General features: G+C 53.6%; 1 protein-coding gene across 1 annotated transcript in view; it reads right to left on the reverse strand.

Annotated features, from left to right (window-relative positions):
- Positions 1-142: 142 nt before the first annotated feature.
- CRISPLD2 (cysteine rich secretory protein LCCL domain containing 2) overlaps positions 143-19,541 on the reverse strand; it is a 60,353-nt gene continuing 40,954 nt past the window's right edge. Inside the window, exons 13-15 of the mRNA XM_008702683.2 lie at positions 18,029-18,104; positions 11,183-11,316; positions 143-628 (exon numbers count right to left, since the gene is read on the reverse strand). Of these exons, the coding sequence (XP_008700905.1) occupies positions 574-628; positions 11,183-11,316; positions 18,029-18,104 (265 nt within the window). The 3' untranslated portion in view covers positions 143-573. The remainder of the gene's footprint in view (positions 629-11,182; positions 11,317-18,028; positions 18,105-19,541) is intronic.

Genomic DNA, 19,541 nt, shown 5'->3' on the forward strand with positions numbered 1-19,541 from the left:
GGGGGGGGGGGGCAGGCAAGGACGGCGGGTGCCAGGGCGGGGCCCGGGCCTCGCTCCCCGAGCCCCCTGGTTCCAGCCCATGTGTCTGACCAGCAAACATGAAACCCATTTTTCTCCATTGGTAGGGACGGACTGTGTTTTCAGTTTTTTAAATAACCACCTTCTACTCCACTCCTGGAACTTGCCTTTCGGGCGCTCACTCTGCCTCTTCCAGCCCCTGCATGCCTCCTGGCCATCTCTGCGGGCCTGGACCCCTCTCCCCGCCCACGGAGGAGCCCCAGGGAGGCGCGACACCTTGGTGACTGTCCGTGCAAGGAGGGCACGCAGATAGAGACCCCCGGCCTCAGCAGGACCAGTCACTAGCTGTCCAGCCAGGACCCCAAGGATGCTGTTTCTCCACGTGGTTCGAGACAAAGGCAGAAAGGGTGAGACACTGGACGCCATTCAAAGGAAGTTTCCTGCCTCTCTATATCCCCAGCCCAACCACCCCCCCCAAAGACAAAATCAAAATAAAAAGCAAAACCCCGAAGCCCTCTTGAAGACGCATGCCCCCTTCTCCCCGGCACTGGAAATTCACTGCCTGACGGCAAAGATTCGGAAGGCCTTTCCGTCTCGAGGGGTCTTCAAGCTGAAAAAGAAGACAGGGGGCACATTACTCAAAGATGGGGAGGGCCTTCTACACAGACTCGCTCTGGGAAGGGAGAGCAGGGTGCCCCCAGCCCCGCGACAGAAGAATCGAGGCCAGGGGGCCCTTCCCTGCAGCTGCAGGGAACACAGCTCCTGCCCTGGGGCCAGGAACAGCTGGCAAATTCCATTCTCTTTGCGAACGGGTCGGGTCTGAATCTAGGTCAGGCAGGGCTGTGAAGTTCTTTTCTTTGAACTCCGGGATTCGCTGGCCCCAGTCTGTCTGAACTGAGCGTACCCTCCGAGACCTCTGCCCGGGTGCTGGCTGTCACCCGTCGCCCTCCACGGTGGCCATCTGGCTGAGCCGCGGTTACTGAAACAGAGCACGCCGATGAGGCCAGGACGCCGTGCGGAGCACTGTGCAAAAGCTCGGTATACACGCCTTTTTACCTTCTTCGTGAGGTGGGTGCCGTTAGTGACCTTGTTTTGCAGGTGAGAAAACAGAGGCAGTAGACAGCAAGGACTTACCCAAGGTCACATAGCTACCCAAGGTCACACAGCTAGTAACAGTCACCTTCTCAAGGCCAGAGTTAAATCCTCCAGCTAATTGAAGGCTTTAAAAAAAAAAAAAAAACAGCTCTACTGACGGGCGCCTGGGTGGCTCAGCTGGTTAAGCCATGGACTCCTGATTTCGGCTCAGGTCATGATCTCAGGGTTGTGGGATCAAGTCCCGCATCAGGCTCCACACTCAGCATGGAGTCGCATGAGATTCTCTTTCTCGCGCCCTCTGCCCCTCCGCCCCCACGTGTGTGCACTCTCTAAATATATACATACATAAATACGTAAAAATTAAGAAACCCCAGCTCTACATGCCATGAAATTCACCCTGTTTTACGTGTATGATTCAGTGATGTTTAGTGACTTTATAGGGTTGTTCAATCACCTCTGCAAACCAGTTTTAGGTGATCATTATCACCCCAAAACATCGTTCATGCCCAGTTTTAATCAGTTCCCTTCCCACTGGCCCCGGCACCTTCTGTCTGCAGATGTGCCCGTCCTGGGCATCTCACGTGAGTGGGATCACACGCTACGTGGCCTGTGAGCCTGGCTTCCGCTCAGCACGGTGGTTCTGAGGCTCACCCCACGTGGTGGGGCTCTCCATACTTCCCTCCTTTTTATGGCTGGATGATCGTCCATCATAGGGATAGGCCACGTTTTCTTTCCCCATCCCCCAGCTGACAGGTACGTAGGGTCTCTCCACTTTGGGCATCTGTGAAAAATGCTGCTGGGAACGTTTGCGGGCACAGGCTTACATGGACACGTTTTTCTTTTGGATAAATAGTGGCAATGCTGGGTCCATGTGTGAAATGTATGCTCGCCTTTTTAAAAAAGCTGCCAAACCGTTTTCCAAAGCAGCTGCCCCATCTTACTGCCCCACCGGCAGCACGTGAGGGGCTTGCGAGGGCTCCGTGTCCTCGCCAGCCCCTGCTGCGAGGCGACGGCTTGCGGTGCGCTGCTGTGGACGAAGAGCTTCCCCGTGCTTTGTATTTCGTGGCACAGTACCCTATTGCATTAATGTGTCCCACCAGAGCTAACTGGGTCCCACGCACGGAGCTCTAGCGGCTCCATGCCAACGATGCTACGGAGCCCAGCCTCGTCCTCGGGACTTTCTGCACTCGTACGAGAGCACCTGCGGGTCAGCTCCGAGGGGTGGAGTGGCTGGGTCGCAGCTTGCCAGACTGCCCTGCGCGAGGGCTCCACCAATTCACAAGTCCTATCAACAACGTGTGAGGCAGCCGGTCCGGCTCACAAGCTCGCCAGCCCAGCGTGGTATCCAGCTTTTGGTGCTCAGCCATTCAAAAGTAGGGCATGGCAGCCACACAGAGTTTTAACTTGCATTTTGCTCATTACGAATGAGTTTGAGCATAAGATTAACAGCCGAGCCGTGATTTAAGCATGATTCCTGTAGAGTCTCTCCTGCAGCGGAAAGTGCCAGACCAGACAGATGGCCTTTGCCCTCTCAGACTGCTTGGTGAGGGCAGCAATCCTCGGGAAGCAGGCTGCTTGGAATTCCTGGTTGTTTTCCCCTCTCCCCATGGCAGCTCTGTGCTTTTGGCTACCCTGGGACTGAACTTTTGAAACGTGTATCAGATGGGAGCACTTGGCGAGATGGGGCTGTGAGCAAAAGCCAGGAGTCCAGACAGAGCAGAATGCTGGGCCGCCAGCCTCCATGCCAGCAGCTCCCCACCAGACTGCGGACGGAGAGAGTGGCCGTGCCGGGGCTGGGGTTACCCCGGCTGCCCTGCTGGTTTCTGGAAAGCTCAGGTTCCAGGGCCCTCCTCAGGCCTCTGGGCTGCAAGATTTCCCCAGATTTTCTGCCCAAATGAACAGTCTGGGAGAACCACCCAGAGCCGCAAGGTTCTCGCCTATTCCTCATGGTGGGCAAGCCACTCTGGGGAAAACAGCAAGGTTTGTGTCTTTGACTTACTGCCGTGAATTCTATAGATGAGGCAGTGGTTTCTCCCCATGACAGGGCCCCAAACAGCCCAGGGACAAGAGGGCCATTCAGGCTGTTGTCCGGACAAGTGCCCCAAGGTTCCTGGACGCCTTGCCTGGACTACCAATCCCCCCTGAGCAGCCCATCTACCTCGGAGGCAAAAGCAGACCCTGCTGGAGGGGGGGGGGGTGTATTTCTTAACACATCAGACCAGCGTGCTGATGTGCCCGGGGTGTCGAGGTGACCGCTGTCGGGCTCATCCACTGTCTCAGGCGGAGAATTCCTCCGGGTTTGGGCCACTCAAAAAAGCCTTTGGGTGGGCCCCCATTCGTCTGTGCCTCAAATGCCAACCGAGCCCCAGTCCTGCCGGCTGAGTTGGCGGCTGTGCGTGTTTGATGAAGAGTGGGTGTGACTGGTACATTGTAAGCTAGCCTTCCCACCCTCCATTCCTAAACCTTGCCCTCCGATCCCGATTCTCTCCTGGCTTAGTTGTAACTCCCACACACAGAGGAAGGGAGTGCCAGTTGGCACAGCATTTCTGGGCAATTTTTATAAAATGCATTGAACCATTTTAATAAATGGTTTAAATAATTTTCATAGAATTGAAAAAAATCCCTCAGTGAGTTCTGAACAAATTTCTGAACTCAGCAATTTGTCTGTCATTCAGCCGGTGTGCAGCTGAACACCTACTATGTGCCCAGCCCTGGGCTGCACATTGGGGATGGGGTTAACAGAACTGATAAGGTCCTTGCTTTCACGGACCTTAGACTGGGGGTGGGAGGTAACAGCCAAACGTGAGTATGAGATCTCAGAGAGTGACGGGTCCTGGGAGTAAAATCGCACAGGGAAATGGGACCGGAGTAGGGCGGAGGTGAGGGATGCAGAGTCATGGGACCGGAGCAGGGCAGGGGTGAGGGATGCAGAGTCCCTCAGAGTCCCATGCAGAGTCATGGGACTGAGCAGTGTGGGGAGGCAGCAGCTGTGTCAGGCTGAATGACAAGGGGACCCACAGGAAACATGGCAGCTGGGGGGGGGGAAGTGGATTCAGGGTCAGGTGACAATGGGTACAAAGGCCCTGGTCTCAGTGCGGCCCCGGAATGGAGAGGCCAGCGAGTGAAGGGTCACGAGGAGGAACAAGGCATCGAGAGGGTGGAGGGATGGGCAAGGGTTGCATCAGCTGTGACCTTGCGTGGTGAGGGGAGGCGCTTTCATTCTTGACACCAAGGAAGCCACTGGGGGCAGACCTAACCCCGAGCGAGACGCGCTGACCTGCGGAGAGAGGTGGTCTGGCACGGTGACCAATCCACTAAAAGGAAGTTATCTTAAGAAACTTCCGGGAAAGTACACGGGCTTGTGCAAAGATGTTCTCTGCTGTATTGTTTATCACACCAAAGCGAAAGGAAACAGCCCAGATGTCTGTCGAGGGGTGGTCTGTCCACACAAGGGTAAAGGGTGCAGCCACTGAAATCATGGGTGGCTACATGGGACGGGGCTTGGGATCACATCCAAGCGGTTACTGACTGAAAGAGGCAGTTAACCTAACAATACAGGGAGTCTGGTCCCTTTTAGGTAAACAAGAAAGGTGTTTGTGAACAGAAAAAAATCTGGAAGGAAACGCACCAGAATGTTTGCACCGGGTGTGGGATTTTCAGTGATAGTAATCTCTTAAAATTATTTTCTTAAAATTTCTTAAAATTAAGATTTTAATCTCTTAAGACGAATTTCTTAAAATTATTTTAAAATTAAAATTATTTCTTGAGGTTTCTCTAATTTTAAAAAGAAGAAAAGGAAGGAAGGGAGGGAGGGAGGAAGCGAGAGCCCACACAAGAGTCCCTTGCAGAGCTGGGGGGAGCCTGCAACGGCCGGGAAGCCTCCGGGGGCCCGTCCAGCTGACTGGAGCACACGGAGCGCAGGGAGCTCATCGGTTGGGGCTGAGCTGTGACGAGGGCTCTCCGGGAAACGTCCAATGTCTGCAGCGTCTCAGCCCTGGCGAGGGGTTCGCGGCCTTCTGCCGGCCACTCCCCTTGCCCTCGGCAGGAATGCACCCCTGGGAGCCGGCATCTCTGCTCACCCCTCCTGCCTGCCAGATGCCACCTAGGTCCTTACATCACCTCACCCCATGCACCCCTCGAGGCCACCCCACGAGATCTCTAAGTTCTCGCTGCTTACAGAAAGGGAACCAAGTCTCTGAGCGATGACGCGATTTGCCCCAAATCGAACCCCTGTTCCAGATGCGGACCCCGGTGTGTCCAAGCCCCTAACCATCATCCTGAGCAGTCGGGCTGTGGTTGCACCATCTCTGAGGGCGACACTGGCCCACCCCAGGTCCCGGTGGGAGGGGGAGGTCGCAGGCCCACAAGGCATCGCCAACACTGGACTCCATCCTGAAGCTGCCGGCGAAGATCACTGAGGGAGGGGCCGACGGCCACTTGGCGCCAGGCCGCACAGACCGCAATGACAGCACATACAGCAGCTCCCAGTACGGGCGGCCTGTCCCGGGAGGGACTGCGGGCTTGCCCACGAGCCGGTGGCTCACTCCATGGAGTCACGGAACCCAGCGTCAAATGACTGCAGGAAAGGCACACTTGACTGCCGCCCTGGCTCTTCCAGGGTGCGATTTCTTTCTTATTATTAAGAAATACCATTTCTAGGGGCGCATGGGTGGCTCAGTCGGTTAAGCGTCTGCCTTCGGCTCAGGTCATGATTGCAGGGTCCGGGGATGGAGCCCTGCATGTGGCTCTCTGCTCAGCAGGGAATCTGCTTCTCCCTCTCCCTGTCTCTCCCTTTGCTTGTGCTTTCTCTCTCTCTGACAAATAAATTTTTAAAAAAATAAAAAGAAATATCGTCTTTATGTATCCGTGTCCATATACGTATCGACACATGCTGATACGTACGTGCGTACAGGTGTTTGCATGCTGTCTAGGCTGGCGCTTGTACTCAGCAGGAGCTCGATGGCCCTGAGCTGCAAACATCGCCCTTCCTACGCACTTTAAACCCCGTTCTCCCCTCAGGGAAAGGACGGCGTGCCGGGCACGGGGTGGGTCCACGCTCAGTGATGAATGCACTATCCCCACAAAAGCCCAAACCCCGTTGAAAGGGCTTGTGGGGGACTCTTACTTTCTACTTCCTAGAATTAGTATTTAAATAATAAGTATGTATTTCTTTTGTAATAAATGCTTTTAAAGATAGACACGAGGCACCCTCACACTGAAGCCTACCCCGGCTCCTCCTGGGCAGGGCCTGGCCCCAGGCTCGGGGACCTCCTGTGGTGGGGAGTCACGTGTGCTGGTGAAGAGCATGGGTGCTGGGCTAGGCAGCCTGGATCCAGTCAAGGCTCTGTGGCTTGCTGGCCGGGTGACCTTGAACAAGTCACTTACCCCTCTGTGCCTCCCTTTCCTTACTGATGCAGTGGGGCTAACCGGGGTCCTCACCTCATGGGGCTGTTGGGGGGATTCGATGAGCTACTGTGTGTACAGACCTTAGAGGGTGGGGAGGGGGAAACCCACCCATTTGCACAGCAGAGGGGACCTGATGCCCAGCCTTGGTCCAGCCGGCTCGGGGGAGGGGGCAGAGCTCATGACATCCGGACACAACAGCCTAATCGTTTCTGCTTCTCGGAGTCTCTCGACACACGGAGAGATTTTCAGACCCCAGCCCTTAGGAGCCCCAGAGCTGGGCTGCCCGACACAGCAGCCAAGCCGGCACGGTGGCTGCTTGGGCACCTGAGCTGGGACTCGCCCAACCTGAGAGGGGCTGCGTGTGCACCATACACACTAGGTCTCCAAGACCTTATTTATAAAAAAATGAAAGCGTGTTTCTTATCAGTAACTTTCTATTAATACGCATTAAAATGATATTTCAATCCACACTGAATTCAATCAAATATATTCTAAATTTTCCCTTTTTCTTACTTGTTACTGTGTCTACTAGAAACTTTAGAATCCCGTGTGGCTCACAGTTAAGTGTGTGCTGGACGTGCCCCAGGAGGTCACTCCCTGGCACACAGAAGCTGCCCCACAAACACGACACGAATAGTTCACTTTCAGATGAAAGTCCATCCACATAGATACCATCTACCATGGGTTACGTTTGCTAAAACCAAGTGACCGAGAATGCTATCTGTCATCATGGTACATTTCCCAATCTCCTTGTGCAATCGGTCTTTAAAAAATGCCCCTGGTCTAGGAAAAATTCCTGAACCAATATTCATCCAGATGTCGAGCTTCTTTACGAGAACACTCCGGCAAACCCCGGTCCCAGCGTCAAAAGCTCTTCCTGACACCTTTCCTTTCCTCTGCTATCCTTTGCGGGCATGTGTGTGAGACAGAAGATTCCTGTCCTCCCACAGCATCCCCTCGTCTTTCAAAACCCTCAGGAAATCCTCTTCCAGAAAAAGACCACTGTTAACCCAAAGCCACTCCACAGCAGAACTGACTTTTGGCCCATGTGCTGAGAATTCTGCTCAGAAGGCTTTTGTCTGCTTGCTTGCTTGCTTGCAGGATTCCCTAAATTTAGAATGAGTTTGCTGTGCACAGGTCTGGGAGCGTCCCACATCCACAACTCCCTTGGGACCGACTGGGCCCACTTGGGTACCAGCAGACGTGGGGGACAGAGCCACCCTCCAGCCCCAGGCTTGGTTCCCACAGCCCCTAATGGGAACAGACTCCGGGGAGATGTCTCCGTCCTGGTCCCTGTGCACTGGGCTGCTGAGGTCCCACCTAAACAAGGGGTGGGTGGGGCATGGCTGGAGCCATGTCTCCGAGGAGCCTCCAGACCGTGAGAGGGGGCCCTGTCTCATGTGCTCGGCTGCCTGCACCTCCCTCCCGGTGATGCCCGGGGCCCTATGGCTGCAGTGGTCATTTCTCTTGTCATCTCTGCCCCCACTGGATGACACGCCCCACATGGGTGGAGATCAGGCTGCGTGTTCCCTGCTGGGTCCGCGTGCCTGGCACATTGCGCGGGCTCGCCACACGTATGAGCCCTGATGGGTGAGTGAGCATTGGAAGGACGGCTGCAAGGATGAAAGCGTGAGCTCCTGCAAAGTGCTTTCCCCCTTGTCCCGAAAGACAATCCACAGAGGCTCTTACATGCAGGTTGTTTGGCCTTGTGTGCAAGACCCACGGCGCCTTGAGGTGTGTGATGGACCTTATAAGTGATATCGTAGCCACGAGGGCCCGGATTCATCGGGCACCTACAGTGAGCCGTGGGGAAGTGCGTGGCACACACCATCGCAGTGATCCTCACGGCAACCGCGTGACAGAGGAGGGAGTGAAGCTTGGGGACACTGCCTGCCCAAGGACACCCAGGGGCGAGCAGGGGAGCAGGGTCCCAAATGCCATCGGACCCCCGTGCCCTCCTGGTCTAGCCTCTCTGTTCTGCGTGTGCAGGGTGGACTCTGTCACCGCCGATGGGCGCTGACACCCCATAAGAATAAGCCTGAATCGCAAAGTATCAGATTCCCACACAGTGCCTGCGTGTGCCAGGGATGCGACACCCTCACGTCATCGTCCCACGTGCACCAGGACCCCTGCGAGTCGTGTTCACGCAGATCGCAGAGCCCAGTCCCTGAGCTTCCGACTCCGCAGGTCTGGGGAGGGCCCGAGAATCTGCTTTTCTAGCAAGCTCCCCGCCGATCTGGATTCTCCTGGTCTGTGGGGGCCGGTCTGAAACCCACCGCCTTACCGCTACCCCAGGGGGTACGTGTTACCACCTTCCCCTTTATAGGTGGGGAAACTGAGTCACAAGAGAGCAAGTCCAAGGAGGAAGGGAAGCAGGGTCCCAACTCTGGAGATGCTGCAGAGACTCCCCAGACCCTTTCTGAACGGTGCAGAGGGCAGCAGCCACTCCTAGACCCAGGAAAGCCTGCCTGGAAGATATTTATGATGATGATGGCGATTCCGGGCGGGCCCCTCAGGGAGACAGAAAGAACGACGGGTCTCGGGGGGCGGGGAGGGTGACAGTGGGAAAGAAGCCACTTTGGGGACCTGTCTCGGACACACACCTGCGGGGGCCACACAGTAAGCCGCGTGGCTGCCCTCGGGGAACGGCTGAGATGTCCTCGGGGATGAGCTGGGGAGCGAGCACAGAGGCCGGCCCACCACGCTTCTCAGCAAGACCGTTTCCTCCGCGAGGGGCACAGAGAGCTCAACAGAGTGGTGTCCTGGGACTTCTTTCCAGCCTGGCCAGGAAATTCCACCTAATCAGCTGCCTCGTTTCCCTCCCATTAAATCAATGGAATTTCCCTTCATTAAGCTTTTCCCAAACAAAGGTTGCCCACGCTGAAGGAGAAGACGCAGAAACCGTTCGCCGCAGCGTCAGGGCTCAGGGCAGAGGTCCCATGCGGCCCCTGGGGGGATCTGCGCGCCATTCCACAGCGTCTCCATGAGAGGCGCCGTCCTGACGCCCCCAGGCAGCCGGGGAGGATGGGGGGGCCACGAAAGCCTAAGCGTCCGGGGGCCTGGCACGTTTTGTGTTCTTGATTTTATGTTCCTTTTCGAAAGAAGACCCCTCAAATATAAAATTTCGGCACACCCCTCTCAGCTCAATTGTGTCCCCCCGACCCCATTCCCATGTTTGAGTCCCAACCCCCAACGCCTCAGAATGGGACTGTCTTTGGAGAGGGTCTCTGAAGGGATAGTGAAGTTAGAAATGAGGTCACGAGTGTGGACCCCGATCCAGTCTGACCAGTGTTAGAACAACGGGTTAGGACACAGATGCGCACAGAGGGAAGGCCGTGTCAGGACATGGGGAGAAGGCGGCCGTCTACACACCCAGAACAGGGACCTCAGGAGGGAGGCCCCCCAGCCCACGCCTTGATCTGGGACTTCCAGCCTCCAGCACTGCGAGGAAATAAACATCTGCGGTATAGGCCCCCCGCCGTCTGTGTACCTCACCCCAGCAGCCCTAGGAACAAATATACCCCCAACAGGGATCTGCCCAGGGGAAGGCAAGGCATCAGACCCATTTCACAGATATAGGAACTGAGGCTCGGGAAAGGCTGGTGCCTTGTGTGAGGTCACGGGGGGACTGGGGCCTGGGCCCCTGGGCTGCGAGGGTTGTGACGCGCTTCCACGGACAACAGGGACACAGGCAAAGGTGAACAGCATGTGCCGGAAGATGAGCTGGCAGCCTGAGGCCGCCCTAGGGCCCCTTCTGAAGAACATTCTGGAAAGGCATTCCCGAAGCCTCAGATGTTTGCACGGTCTTAGATCTAGGAATGTCAGTTCCAGGGATTTCTGGAAACAAGCTTTGGCATGTGCAGACATTCCCCCGTGAGGAGGGTCATCATGGGGACGATCGCCCCCCAGGATAGAAAAGTGCTGGGCTGGCCAACCAGGAAGCGAGGTGCGGTGGGCTCGCCCGATGCGACTGTGGGGGTCACCAGCAGGGACCTGGGGGTGGATTTAGGAGCAGCCTTGACGATCTAGTCAGTGAAAATGCAGAGTACTGAGCTCCGCTCTACGGAGGGCCTATTGCTCTCAGCTACGTGACAGCCGCTGGATTAATCCCCCAGCAATCTGTGAGGCGACACCAATGCTGTGCCCATATCACAGGTGAGAACAGAGGCACAAGGACTCAGGCGGCTGCCTCACGGGCACAGAGCTGCTGAGAAGCAGAGCTTAGTCTGTTGGGCCCCAGACCCTCTGCTCTCACTTCCATAATGGACGCAACTGTACTGTCATTAGCTACAGAGAACCGCTACGCTACTGTAATTTGATCCCATCTGTCTTCTTTGCATACATGCAAAGTAAAAGGACCAGAGGGAGATACACCCCAAGTCTCACGGTAACTCCCCAGGTGACAGCTTACGGAGGATTGGTTTTTTTTAGGGGGGCTTATGGGATGCTTCTAAACCTACAAAAACATTGTCATAGAAAAAAGTTCTTATTTTTAAAACAGAAAAGAAAAGAAAAGAAGAGGCTCGTCTTGGGTATTCTGGTGAGAATGAGCACAAGCCTGCCCGAGTTCTACTCCCAAGGTCAAGGTCACTGGCTTCCCTCCCAGGTGCTCCAGGGGCACCCTTGGAGGGCCTTGGGTGTCACAAGCCGAACGCAGTCCTACCTTACAGACTGGACTCCGTTCCTGAGTGAGCCCACGTAGATCTTCTTCTTATCCACGGGCATCACGTCCACGTAACCCCCGCTCTCGTTCTGGATGACTCCTGCGTGCACGGCCGTCTTGCAGATGCTTGAACTCTGAAAGTGCGAGGAGAGCCCTGATCAGTACTTGGTGCCTGGTTGCACGGGGTGGGGTGTCGATCAAGTTACCCCTAGGAAACACCCATCCCCCTTGATTCCTTAAGGGTCTCTCCAGAGACACCTGGCCTCCCTCATTCGTTCACGCATTCATTCATTCAGCAAGTATTTTCTGAGCGCCTACTGGGTGCCAGGCACTGTGCTACATGCGGGAAAAGTCAGCAGGGAACAGGACACAGACTCTGCCGTCGTGTAGGTGAGGGAGCCTGACAAGGAAACAAATACACAGAAAAGCAATTCTGCCTGTGAAGAAAATAAAACCAACTCTTGAGATAAAATGACTGGGTGGAGACACTCTTAGAAGAGTTAATCCAGGAAGACTGCTCTTGGGGTGACATTTGAGCTTAGATTTGGATGACGAAAAGCAATGGGCCACCGCCTAGGAGTATCTCTGGGAAGAGCATCCCAGGCAGAGGGGATGGCCTATGCAAAGGCCCTGGGGTACAAGTGAACTTGTCATGTTCCAGGAACAGAAAGAGGGCCAGGGTGGCTGGAATAGAGAGTCAGGTGGAGTGTGGTGGGACAGAAGGGAGAGGTGAACGGAGTCTATCCCGTGGGGGCTGTGAGGACCATGGGGGGAGTTTAGGCTTATCCTAGGGGCCAAGGGAGCCACTGGCTTTCAAGGAGGGGCAGGGTGTGCTGTTTTCCAAAGTTGTCAAGTAGTCTAATTCCTGGGTAATAAACCCTTGAGTTAAATTTTCACTGGGGTCTTTACTTATCCAGCAGAAAAATGATCCTCAGGGTGGAATGTCTGAGACTAATTAATCACCATTTCTTAAACTGGGGAGATTCATTCAGGGGCGGGGTGGCTGGTCCTTACTCGCCCTGATCGGCTGACTCAGAGTCGCCCCCGATGAGGGCTAGGTGATTCGAGGCACACTCAAGGTGAAGCACCATGCGGGTGACCCTCTCCTGCCACTTCTAGGATCCTGTCATCCAGCCTGGGGTGAAAATCCAGCCCTGGCCTTGGCAGGGGGTGTCGGTCTTCACCGCAACCCATCTTTACATGGTGAGGGTGCCCAGCCCCCTGTGGGGGAAGCCCGGATTCAGCAATTTAAACACTGGTCAGGCAATTGTCCCAAACGGCCGGGGCTGCATACACGGGCCGCGCCGATCCGCGTGCAGGGTCAGCAGCCTCCTTCCCCGTGGGCAGACCTAACGCTGGCTCTGAGCTTCTTCAGCGCCAGGCCCTGGGCTGACCGCCTCTGGCTGGGGATCTCCCTTCTTCCTCCAACAGGATGGGTCAGTACCGCCATTCCCATTCCACCGGCCAGAATGCGTGGGTTTGGTGAGATTCAAGAACGTGGCCAGGGCCGCGCAGACAGCGGCTTAGCAGAGATTCCAGCCAAGGCCCGGCTGAGGGCAGAGTCTGTGCTTCTGTGCCCAGCAGAGTCACAGCTCCGAAGACGTCCACATCCCCACTTCCGAGCCCGTGACTGCGTGAGCTCACGTGGCCAAAGGACGCCGCAGAAGGGACCGAGGTCAGGACTCTGAGGAGGAGACGAGCCCAGAGTCATCACAAGGGCCCTTCTGAGAGGGAGGTGGGAGGGGCAGAGGCAGAGAGACGGTGCCCCCGCGCTGGCTTTGCAGACGGAGGGGGGCCGCAAATAGGGACTGTGGGCGGCTTCTGGAAAGTGGGAAAGGCGCGAAAACACAGGTGCTCCTTGGGGGGTCCTCCAGAAGGAACAAAGCTCTGCCAAGAGCCTGACCTGTGCCTGGGGGGGCTGTGCTGGGCTTGTGAGCTCCAGACCATGAGAGAGCAAGCCCATGAAGTGACTCAGTCCGTGGTCGTTATTACAGCAGCTGTAAGAGACCCATACAGCTTCTGATCCCTGCCTTATGACCAGAATGTTCCATTGATTTGGTCCCGTAAGTGTGACGACTTCCAAATATTCAGCAACCAGAGTCAGCAGGAGAATGGCCCCCGAGACGTCGAGAACATGTGCAGCCAGGCTGATGGAGCCAGCTGCCCAGTCCAGCTCAGCACACTGACAACCTCAAGTCAGACCGACGTGTGCAGGGCAGAAGGACTGACTCCAGTCCTGCCTTCATGCATGACCTAGTGACTGCGACTGTGACCGTCCGCAGGGCTCAGCCTGCAGACTCCGTGTGTGTCGAGGGTGGACGGGGGACAGTGCTTTGTGCAGGGAGTGGAGGCGAGGCCACCGTGGACCATGACCCCAAGGTTGCAAACACCACCAGGTGATGGTCACTCAGCAGGAGCAGGCGGCCTGGGCTTGGCTGTCTCTCCAAGGCCAACTGTTTGTACAGTTCCTGGGACCCCATAATCACCTGTGGGGTGACTCAGATCCCAACCACTGGTTAGCCCAGCCGGCACCTCCTTTGTGAAGAGAGTAGGCTGGTGAAGAAGAATTGTGTAGGATTCTGCTTCCACGGGGCATCGAGTCCACACGCCAAACTGCCCTTTGAATGGGACAAGCAACCCATCGAGCAGGTTCTTAACACCAGACAGGAGGGAAAGGATTCAAGTGGGCTCTTTGGAAATCCCGATTTGAAATCTCACACGTTGGGAGCCCCGGGCAGTCCCTCTCAGGGACCCCCTCCAGGTGGTGATTTCCTGCCCCCTTCCTTCAAAACCAGGTCCTGCCCGAGAAGCTGCTGGTTTCGCATCAGAAGAAATCTGCTTCTCAGCAGCAGAGGCCTCCCTGCCGGGCCCCTGGAAGGGCATCGTGCTGTGGGAAGGGCAGAGCCTGAGAGCCCAAGCGAACGCTCACACTGGGGACTTGAGAACGGGAGGGCGTGCTTTCCGGGACTGAGTCGCTGGAGTCACGGAAGGCCAGGTGTGACCCTGTGCCCACACATCTTTTCTCCTTCAACAAACAAACGGACGAGGAGAGGGCTGCTTAGCGAAGTTGGCTCTGGCGGTCTTGGGGGCCCCAAAGTTACAGGTCAACCAGAACTTCCCTGATTGCAGAGCCAAATGTGGGAAACCCCAGGGAAGCAGGGACAGCTGGTCACCTTGTCTGCACAAAGAAGCCTTTTAATTATCCCCCCAGAAAAAGGATCTGTAAGTTTCCAGTTCTCCAAAGGGTTTGTGCCCCCCAAAGATTAGGAAGTGACGCAGCTGCAGCCACCTCCGAGAGAGACAGGGAGACCTCAGGATTCCTCTAAACGCACTGTTGGGGCGGCGAGCTGTGCGAGCACCAGCGTGCTTGCTGTTCTCACCGGCAGGCTTCTCTTCTGTCTCTCCGGCTACTGCTCACTCCGCTGACCGAGTTAACCAGACGTGAGGCCTGGGGCCACTTTGGCTGCAGCACCCAGAGGGACCCGAGCCCGTTTCCTGCAGGCCCCGCCCGGGAGGCGCAGTCTCCGGACTAAACGCCGCCAAGCAGTGGTGCGCTCTGGTTTTGCGCCTTCTGGGACAGTCCTTTGCCTCCGGTCCCCGGAGGATCTCTGGACGCCGGTGGTACAGAAGTTTTCTGTGATAACATCAAGCTGTGGGCCGTGAGTATGAAAACCTCACACAGACAGCCAGATCGTTCTCAGGATATCGGCACGGCTATCGTCCATTATCAACACACGCCTCTTTCAAGCAACCGCAACGTTGGGCAAACCCTGTCTTCCCTGCCTCTCCCTTCCTCTCCCTGCCTCTGACAGGTCTCCTCCCATGAAGCAAGCTTCCACAAAGATACAGGTGGTCCACTTTCTCTTCTTAGGGCCTGAGCAACATGGATTTATTAACAGCTGTCAACAGCAGAAATCTGGTCTGAGAGAGGCTGGAGCCCATCCTGCCTCCACCACTTGTCTGCTAGGCGGCCTTGAATGATGTGTTTTAACCCCAAAAGCCCCCACTTTCTCAATACAAAGGGGGGGTCATCATAGGTAACACTTTCGAGCATTTACCAAGACAGGCGCTGTTCTATGGGTTTCCCGTGCAGTGATGGAGAAATCTCTCAATAACCCTGAGAGGCAGGTATTATTATCCTCTCTTAGCAAATGAGTAGAACGAGGTTCTGGGAGGTTAAATGACTTGCCCCAAATCATTCAGCTGGCTAACAGCAGAGCCAGGACTGCCCCCCGGCCCCGAGCCAGAAAGCTGCCCACTATTCCTCATGGGACAGTAAGGGCCTACGAGCACTATATCTGGAAGACGCAACAAACTCAGGGGTTGAACGCAGGCTTGCTGCAGGCAGCGCTCAGATGCTAGTTAGTAAGACAAGCGGCACCACCACAATCATCACTGTCACTGTCACCATTATCGGAAACGCTCAAGGGACTGTCGTCCCGGAACAGCAGCATCAACATCATCTGGGAACTTGTTAGAAATGCAGATTCTCTGGCTCGACTCCAGACTCACTGAGTCAGAAAGGCTGGGGTGGGGCCCAGAAATCTGTTTGAACGAGCCCTCTGGGGGATTCTGATGTGTGCCCAAGTGTGAGAACTTATCCAGCCGCCGAGGGAGACACGGAGGACAGATAAGAAAACCGAGGCTCAGAGTAGGAGAAAGGCTCACCCACAATCACACAACCGGGTCTTCGACTCGCATCTTGGGACCCAGACTTTGCTCTTTGGGCTACACGCTGCTGCTTCTCCTGCCTGCAGCTCACCACGAAGGGAGGGGGCTGCCAAGTAATGCACTCCCCGTGAGCAGGCAGGAATGGCAGCACTATTAGGCCCTTCGAAGATCTGGAGACAACTCTCCCAAAATAAATCTCTTAGCTAAACAGACATTTTCCAAAAGCCATCGTCATTTCCCAGAATACAGAGTGACCTAGATACCAAGGCCAGAAAAGAACCTCTGAGATGGACAGAACTCCCTTCCTTCTCTCCTTACTCCTCCCCTCTCCTCTCCCTGTCTCCCCTCTCTTCTTCTCTTTCTTTCTCCTTCCTTCTTTTATTTTTGGAAGAGCTTAATATTTAAACATTAACTAATGTAGTATCTACATTTATTTATTCCTTCAACAGACATTAATTGAACGATCATTATGTGCCAAGTCCTGTGCAAGCACTGTGGTTCCAAAAGCTCAAAACCCTAGTTAACAAGTTAAAGACTACATCCAGGTCTTCACTCCCATGCCCATTCATATCAGTATAATTATGGGTGCAGGTAATTCAAGCAAGGCAGGATAGGGTAGGGAAAGAACAGAACCTAAAGTAAGACATAACCTCGTGGCATCTCACCTTGCCTGTGTATTAGCTGTGTGATTTGGGGGCAGGTTATTCTAAGCCTCGCTTTGCTTTTCTATAAGATGGGGACAACAATACCTAGAAATGGTGTTTTTAAAGCACCTAAAACATAGTAAAAGATAGTTTTATGTTATCATTAATTTTCATCAAGTGCCCCTTGCATTTCCAACCTTTAAAAAAAAGCTTTATATGTTTAGCTGCTATGTTGTTTGGTGCATACAGATTTGATCTCTGACCTTTATAAACTATACCTTTTGTGCCACTGCACAATGAATTGTGTTGTCCCATTCAGTATGTTTAACCTTAAATTCCACTTTATCAGATAGCAATATTGCCATTCCTGCTTTGTTGTTTCTCTGTATTTGGTTAGAATCACTTGGCCTACCCCTTTATTTTTAAGTGATTTTAAAATCAAAGTCTCTGTCTTTTAATATCAGACTTTGGCTCAAACATTTAGTATAACAATTGATATACATTATTTTACTCCAAACTTTTAAAACTCAATTTTGGCTGCGTGGCTTCCGAGAAGAAAAATACTCACTTAAAGAGGAAAGAAAAAAGATGCGGGAATAAAAAAAGGTTAGCCATGAAGGTTTCCTTGACTTTACAGAACTTAGTGACCTCAGATTTACAGGAATCTGGAACAAATGAAGTAGACGGAGGCCAAGATGGAGGTGGTGGGTGGGAGAGAACAATTAAAATGAAGATGGAAAAAAGCTGAGTAAAAATGTTAGCTGGGGATGGGTGGTGCTGATCTAATCAGGAAATGTTAGGTCTCAAAGATTCCTTGGACTAGAAAATCCCAGCTGGCTCATTCTGCAGAGAGGTAAGAAACTCGGCAAGAAGATCACACAGCCTGGTGGGCAGGGCTGACCACATTCCCATCCTTTGGGACATCAGGTCCCTCAACCCTGCGCAACTAGAAGGAACAGACGACGTACTGGAAGATTCACTCAGAAAAATCAGGCTAAAGCTTCCTTGCTAAAGTTAGTAAGGAAATGTGGAAGAACAGACTCTTATGTGATAAGAGTGATTATGAACAAGTCGTCAATTAGTGTAATTTGTATTTCCTTCTGTGTGCTTTTAGCTAAGTGGGGACAGAGCCAAAAAAGAAATGCAGTGAGTAGAGTGAACCAGTTCTATAAATGCATCAGGAGAGCTGGAAAGATGATTAAATAGCTGGGGAAATTAAGTGTGAAGTATGTGATACCTAAAAGCCTTCACATTAAAAATGCACGTGAATGGGGAAGCAGGATTCAATTGACCAAACCATCAAAACATTTGCACACAATGAGGTCCACCTGCAGCCGAATTCAAAAGCACACACCACTGGAAGTACTAATATGACCACACAGGGGGAAACCAGGGCCGTGAGAAGGGATCTAAATTTAACTCCAAGCACAGGAATGAGATCTCAGGTTTCTGGTATCCAGACCTTGGAACGTGATTGCTAAGATCTTAGCATGCTTTGAGAGGCGGTCACTGAAAATGCCGGCATACTCACGTCTGCATAGATGTTAGTTCCAAACACAGAAGCCCAGTAGGATGGCTCGTCTTTGCAGTGTGCTGGACAATGAACTCTGGAAAACCAGAAACATGTGTGTGATGGTTATGGTCAGCAGAAAACAAAAGTTCTTGAGAAGCAGCTGGCCTTCCCTGTTTGAATTTCAAGATTTAACTGCTTACACAGGAAAGGAAACTACCATACAGTTTACTCTTTAAGAAAAAAAAATACCTCTCCCACCCTAGCAGGGGTAAAGGTATTTTCCCTCTTCGTAAACACTGCATATAGAATTTTCAAACTCCATACAAAAGAGACATGCAGAAACAACAAGGTGAAAGAGAATAAATACGGAAGAGAGGTGAATATGGGATTTTAAGAGATTGTACCTTCCTTTCTTGGGTGTTGGCCAATTCATATCGTGGGTACATTATGAAGATTATAATCAATAGACTTTGTTAAAGGCCACTTCCCTGTGTGAGGGAGGAAAGGGTGGAGGGCCCTCACCTCAGTGAGTCAGACTATTCCAGGGAGGGGGCGCTGATAACCTGAGGCGGAAGGGGTTAGATCACCACTGGGTCAGTCACCACAGCCCTACTGTAGGCACAGAGGATAAGGAGAGCACCTCAAACTGGAAGGGCGCGGGCCCTAGGTGGTGTGAGAGATTCAAACTGGGAAAAAGCATGAACTCCACTTAAGAAAATGTTTTTTGCTTTTATCTGGAACAGTACACCATATTGCTGGAACCAAGATGGCGGCCGGAAACCATCTGGCCCCAAGACAGACAAGATTCTGGCAGGGGAGAGAGCCAGGCAAGGGGGGGGGGGGGGGCAGGGGATAGGGGGGGGTGGAGAGAAGGAGGATGTATGAGATTTTAAAAAAGAAAAAAGAATTTGGGCAAGAAAATTCTGTCCTACTTTTTCTAGAAGGGCAGGTCAGAAACCTGTATTTTCTATACTTGCACAATGTCAAGGTTTTTTTGTTGTTGTTCATTTGTGTTTTCTGAGATAATTTCCTTCCGCTTCTCTTTAAGATTTGGGTTAACTATTAATATTAACATTTAATAAAAGGTTGTCATCCCTGACTGAACATTCAAAGGGGATCAGCGGTGGTGGCGGTGGCACTGGGAGCCCGTGAGAAAGCCCCAAGGGGAATGTGAGCCGCAGCGGGGAGGAGCCGGAATCCCCGCCCCGTGTCTTCTCCCTCACCTGCACCCTCCTGGGGCTCTTCCCTGCTCACACCTCGGGGGTGTTCACATGTTAGTTTTAAGGTCAGTCTTTTGGAAAATCCATAGGCCTCGAGCCCCAGGGGCGGGGTTCACAGCTTCCAAGAGGATTCTTTAGAAGCAAGTATTGCCAAATGTTACTTTAGGTCATGATGCATCATCCCCCCAAAATCAGCCAATTAAGGTTTGGGTAGACGCATACAGAATCTATTCCTTCGACTGTGGCCCATGCACAGACTAGACCCCGCCCAGCGACCCGAGAGAAGACCACCGACAGGCTCGCAGCGCCGA

This window comes from Ursus maritimus, unplaced genomic scaffold, assembly GCF_017311325.1.
Source record: "Ursus maritimus isolate PB19 unplaced genomic scaffold, ASM1731132v1 scaffold_19, whole genome shotgun sequence".
NCBI lineage: Eukaryota > Metazoa > Chordata > Mammalia > Carnivora > Ursidae > Ursus > Ursus maritimus.